The sequence below is a fragment of the Macrosteles quadrilineatus genome, unplaced genomic scaffold, assembly GCF_028750875.1.
Source record: "Macrosteles quadrilineatus isolate MER2022 unplaced genomic scaffold, UCM_ALF_1.0 Scaffold_8__2_contigs__length_117827958, whole genome shotgun sequence".
NCBI classification, from domain to species: Eukaryota; Metazoa; Arthropoda; class Insecta; order Hemiptera; family Cicadellidae; genus Macrosteles; species Macrosteles quadrilineatus.
The window spans coordinates 70,353,346-70,359,828 of NW_026542601.1; the positions used below are offsets into that span (position 1 = coordinate 70,353,346).

The 6,483-nt window shown below is 31.4% G+C and overlaps 1 protein-coding gene across 2 annotated transcripts in view; it reads left to right on the forward strand.

Annotated features, from left to right (window-relative positions):
* LOC129001591 (protein rhomboid-like) overlaps positions 1-2,752 on the forward strand; it is a 34,662-nt gene extending 31,910 nt beyond the window's left edge. For both annotated transcript variants that reach the window (XM_054428943.1, XM_054428944.1), the window contains exon 8: positions 196-2,752. In XM_054428943.1, coding sequence (XP_054284918.1) covers positions 196-440 — 245 coding nt within the window. In that variant the 3' untranslated portion in view covers positions 441-2,752. The remainder of the gene's footprint in view (positions 1-195) is intronic.
* Positions 2,753-6,483: the final 3,731 nt, after the last annotated feature.

Genomic DNA, 6,483 nt, shown 5'->3' on the forward strand with positions numbered 1-6,483 from the left:
TTATGGTGATTAATGGAAAGAGGTGGGGTATAATCTAGGCCCAGGCATGTCAACCATTGTGCATTGTACATGAATGTATAACTGTTATGCTGATTCTATCACCGAAGCTCAATAATTCACAGTATATTTTTTGTCTTCTTGCCTATGTTACTTATCTACCCATGCAACATATTCTAACATAAGATTGTGTTACAGCCAGCGCAGATGTTGGGTTCGCAGTTTACGACCGTTACGCCGCTGAAACCCTCGGTCCACCAGTCAGCTACGTGGCACATCTCACTGGAGCAGTAGCGGGTCTGACCATCGGACTGATTGTTCTCAAAAACTTTGAGCAGAAACTCCACGAACAGTTGATCTGGTGGGTGTCGCTGGGAGTTTACGCGGCTTGCACCATCTTCGCGATAATCTTCAACCTGTGCACGGATGCTTACGACCCGTGATATCACGCCTACTATGTCAATTTGGCATAGTAGAGAAATGTGAGAAACTTTTAAAAAACGTGTTATGTTTCATGAAACGACAGTGAGAAATGAACAATGCATTCGATGTGTAAGTGAAAACAAGCGATGTAATTGGTGAAGAAGCAACTTCACTGAACAATTTGTGTTTAGAGGTGCAGTCATTTGTGGTACAACTTCTCAAAAATGAATCATCATCATCGTCTTTATATTTGATCGTACAAAGCCTTATACTTAAATGATCCTGGTTACTAGTGGACTGTGGATTCGGATCAACCCAGGATTGTTCAAGCAGTGAAACTGCACTCTATAAACGTATTGAACGATGCAATCTTTTGGTTGTTCTCCTTCCTGTATTTAAAAAGCCTGAAATCGAAAATAAAGAAACGACAGTGAGTTTGACCACAAAATCACTGTGATCCTCTGAAATTGTTGTGTTGTGAGATAATATCACAGTGACATAACACAGTTGTGTCCGTGTGATATTTGATTTGTACAAGTGTAAAGAATGTTTATAATAAGTTGTTTAGATTTTGTTTTTGTATGATATGTTAAAGTCGATCATTGACAGTTGAAAAATCAATCCTGTGGATTACGGTAATCAAAAATATGCTTTTGAATCCTATGATTAATTTTTATTTGTTATTAAAACAAATCAATGATACATATAAATTCAAAAAGGTACCTATCAGAGAATTAATGTGCCGTTTACAGTCCTTGTTTTATTAATTGCTAATTTGGTTTAACACAAATAGGAATGGCATATCTTTGAACTTTTCTTACTCGATCATGTTATTTGAAAACATCACTTTGTTTCATTACTATTTTTCTTCTTTGTTAACCCTGTCTTTTTATAGATTTATTTTGTAAATATTTATTATTAGAGATACCAAAGAACAATGTAAAGATAAAATAATGTTATTTGCATTTTGACTACCAGTATGTTTTATATGACAGCATAGAATAGATTTTTCACTTTTGTAATATTGCTAACTTAGGAAAAACCTTTTATATGTAACACAATAGAATAGGTATTGTAATTAATCATAGTAAACTGTTAACAATCATCTAGGTAAAACTGGTTGTAAAAAAGGTTTTACTAGATATCATAAAACACTACATTTGTAATGTCGGTTTGAAATATATGTGACTGAAAAACCTTCATTTAACAATTGGATTTTTTGTAAACGTAATCAAGAACTTGTATAAAAAGTATTAATAGTAGCTAAACAAACAAAACATCATGGAAATCCAACAACAGAACAATTCCGTTTGATTTTAAGTGATCTTTGAAGCTAGTCATCTTTTCATTTTTGCATTTGTATTTAAGAGGTTTATTGATGTATATATTAACTAGTGTTATACTCAGTTAGGATATTAGACATTATGTTATTAATAGTTAAAATCACAAAAAATTCCAAAAAGTATCATGCTAGATACTTACTCTGTTTTAGACGATTTTATTAATTTCATTTCAGATCTTTACAAGACATAACTTAATAGTTCCTATTATATAAAGTAGTATAAAGTATTCATTACTTTTGTTTGTCCTTATGTAACTATACTGCATTTGTTTAAAGAATATTTTGTCTTACAAAGCTAATTTTTGTTGCACAGATTTTAATTTGATTTCAATTACAGTAGACTAATGTTAATCAAAAATCTCTTTGGTGGAACGGTTTATATCACTGTAACTAGTTCAATTTATCTAAAAAAAAAAAATTTTATTTGCATATCCCATAAAATTTTTTTAAAAGGATTCAAATTTTAATTCTGCGTCATTGACCTGCGGCTCAACATTGTTATGCCTGTCAAAATTTGACCTAATTATTTAATATGTCACATATAGGCTTCCGTGCTGGAGATTAACAAATATGGGGAATCAATTAAGACAGCAATACACACACCAAGGTGCATATCTGAAATGTTTGTTTCAAAGTCGTTGGTAAATATTAGTTAAAATGAACAGTAGTATAGTATATGCTAGAAATGCTCCTTGGATGACATTTTGATTAACGTAGTTCTACTGAATGAAATCACAAACCAGTAAAATGTCTTATTACATCACAAATAATACATCAATGAATTTATTTCAGCAACATTGAAGTGAAAAAAAGATTAATTATTCATTTGTTATCATTATTTTGTTTTTGTATGCACAGATATATTTGAAAATTTTATTTAGAATAAGAATTACCTTCAAGTATTGTCTCAAATCAAAGTAGATATAATTAAATAACTTATTAACCACTTAAGGCAATAAGACTGGTATGTTCTTCAATCGAGTGTTTATGTTTAAATGGATAAAAATACTTTATAGTTTCAATAACCTATATTATAAAAATAATTCCTAACATGATATTTTGTTGTTTTATGTTTTTTACAAATATCATTGTTGGGTAAATGAAAATGTTCCACTTTTCTACCTCACTGAATTGTATGCATTAAAACTATTTATTTGAGATTACAGTGTTTTTATTTTGACATCTCTTAAGGTACAGTAGTATTCATCCCTTTGAACCTTAAGGGGTATTAAATTAATCAAACTTGGTCTATTTGTTAGTTTGTTTTTCCAAGCAATTTTACTATACAGTGTGTGTCACAGTAATAATACAGTATGTGTATAATAAAATATGAGACATTATATGTTGCGTCTTTCCAAAAGAAACAAATACAAAATTGGGGGGAAAAAGGACTTTGGGGACTGAAAATAACATTTTCTATAGTCATATTGGAGGAATTTGTACAGGTGTTGTGCAGATACAAAAGTAAAAGAGCAAGAGTCCAACATGGTAAATTACTGAAGGTGTTTATAAAAGGATGAATGTCAAATAAATTTATTAAAAAACATAGAGATTCGTACAAACAGCAAACCACTGCAAAGAACTGCAGATTTTAGTCAAGGTTGGCTTAATTGAACTGAGTTATTTTAATCTAAAACTTGGGGAGAGAATGCCAATTTCAAGGTACAGTATCGAGTCAAAGGTGAAACATTTTGTTGGTTTTACACTTCAAATACAGCTAAAAACCCATACAAATGACAACCTGGAAATCAAACAACTTTGGTTTGTATAAGTTTTTTATTAAGTTAACATATTTCCATAGATAGGCATCTTTGGCTTATAAATTCTAAATATTTACAAATATTGAGATACTCAGGTTGAATTAATGATATTATAGTTTACAAAATAAATATGCTGTATTAATTTGCTACTCAGCTAATTACTAGTTTAAAACCTTAGAAGGAACAAAAATATATGGGAGGGATTGCTTTTAATATGAGCAAAAGTTTCTATTGTTAAGCTAAAATAACTATGAGTTATCAAAATTATAATTTTGAGTGAATCATCCTACTTGCAAAATGATTGTTTCCTATTTTCCCACAGCAAGATGGCCATATAACAAAAGATTAAAACAATGTACAAGGGAGCTAGAAAACTTCTTGTCCCTGCACAACTGTAAAAAAGTAAATTGCTCTTAAAAATTATTTAATAATGTCCAACATTTTTCAATCGTACATAATATTTATTTATATACTCTTTTCTTTTTTCTAACTTACAAAAATTTATAAAGAACACAAAAGAGAATATTATTTTGTATTATCTCCAATTTAGTCTCCATTGGAATTAGTTATACAAAAAGTTACTCCAGTGAACTATAGTTCATGCTTTAAATACATTTGTAAGAATAAGTATACAGTAACATTAAAAAGATTTTGTTTCTTACTAAGAATTCCACAAGCATAACTGTATACAGTTTTCATCAAGGTTTAATTTTTCATATCACAAGCAAAACTAAACACTGTGAAATGATCAAACCACTGACCCTACTTGTTATCACATTGTACAATCAAAAGGCACAAAATCTACTTCTACTTTGAATACTATAATGGCTCATATTTATAATCAAACATTTGAAGCGGAGCAATATCAACAAATATCAACTGCATTGGACATAATATTGTTTCTTTTCAAAACAAGTATTACAGTAAATACAAATTTTATGCATACGGTATTATTTTTTAAATTTAATTACAGTACTGTACTATGTTTGTGCTGTCTGTTTAGGAAAAAATGCAACACAAAATTATATAAACTAAATAATATTGATACATTTTGTGCCTTATATATACATATCACCAAAGATAAAGTCATCAAACTACTGCATGGTTTGTAATAGATTTTTGTCTCTTCAAAGATTTTTTTAAAGGAGGTGGAGGAACAACCTCAAGAAAGTTTTAGTTGGTCGAAGATGATGCTGAAAGTAAGATTATTTATAACCCCCCATTAGGTATTTAACGGTCACTTTGTTGTAACTGCAACACGTTTTTTTCATTTAGAAACTTTGAATGTGGATGATAAAAAAAACGTAGCACATGTATAAAAAATATAAATATATGTGTAAAAATAATATATCACACACATTTTCTGGTAATTATGGTGTATATAGGCTATATGAAAAATGGGTGATATTGAAACTTTTATATGTGGGATGTTACATAATTTATTTTGACCACTTACTCAAGGTTGGGTTGAGTTTGTTGTTTTCGATCCAGGTTTATTGGATGTGAACAGTAGTTTTATGAAATGATCTTAATGTGCTTTTAATCCACCGTGCATCCTACCCAAAAGTACAGTCCACCGTGCATCCCACTCAAGGTACAGTCCAATTCAGAACTATAGACTGGATTGAATAAACATCCAGTCAGTTTTAAACAATATCTCTTCTGTGTATTTTCTGGTAATACAATATAATTAATTAGGATTTCTTATATCTAAAATAAATAAAATTATTATTTACAGTTAGCTATCCACACAATATATTTTTTTAAGATTTCCTGAATGAAAGCAAACCAATTTTTTAAATCACACCACGGATAAGTAGGGTACAGAGGAAACATCCAATGGTACACCGGTGGTGTCTAGCACCAGTCGCTGGTGTCTAGGACAAAGTCCAACACCACCCCACTTGCTCTCATGTACTACAATGATCACGGTGCAATGGACAGTACTTGCCGCTCGGGCTCTTCCTTGACCAGCAAGACATACTAGAGCTGCATACGCACAGTCGTCCTGTAAGCGAGTTTCCTCTGTACCTTGCTTTTCTGTGATCACACCAAAATTATTTAAATCATTTAAAGAACTAAAGCCAAAGCTAAAACGAGGTCATCACATGATTTAAACAATTATAGTAAAAAGAATACTTTTAAAAATTAAAAAAAATAAATCAACATGCCATAAAAGCTGCTATAATGAATTATAGTATGGGTAGCAAAATGGTTTTTGTGCTTGCTTACAAGACTAGGGTTTGAACCGTTCTATAACAAAAATGTTTAACATTTCCAGGGAGTAGATATACCCCAAAAAGTTAGTAGGAAATTTTGATAAAATACTTTAACACTAATACCGAAACCCCACCTAGGCTGACGTTAACCGAAACCCCCGGTCTGTGAGACCCCATTTGAAAAATAATGGACCCTGTTTAGAAACACACAAACCGAAACCCTCGGTCTGTGAGACCCCGCTTTAAAATACACTAACGCTTGGCTTCTGAGACGGACATGTTATGAACAGACGACCTGTCAAGGTCACGGCACCCATGCAAAATGAACAAACGATATATCAGTAGGTAGGGAAGGAAAAGGGGGGAAGGTATTGGGGGAATGGAATCTACCAAGTAAACAGTGTTGCCAACATGCGTTTTTGAAAATTCCCGTGGGCCTGTCAGACCGGGGTTTCGGTATTAGTGTTAAACAAAAACCATTGAGACAACATGGTTCAGTTAAATTCTTATTGTAGCCTAAGAACTAGCTTTTTTATTACATGCTAAATTAAAGGTTTTTATTGTCAAATTAGAATAGTTTAAAGAAGTAAATTAAAACAACTGTGCACTCTGAAATTAGTATTTTTTTCTTGAAGTTTGGAACTGTTAGTTAACATCCAACCAACTGGATGATGGATGGATGCAAGTTAAACTTCATCTTTCGGAAAAGCTGAGAAATACAGATAGTTCTATTCATCAAACC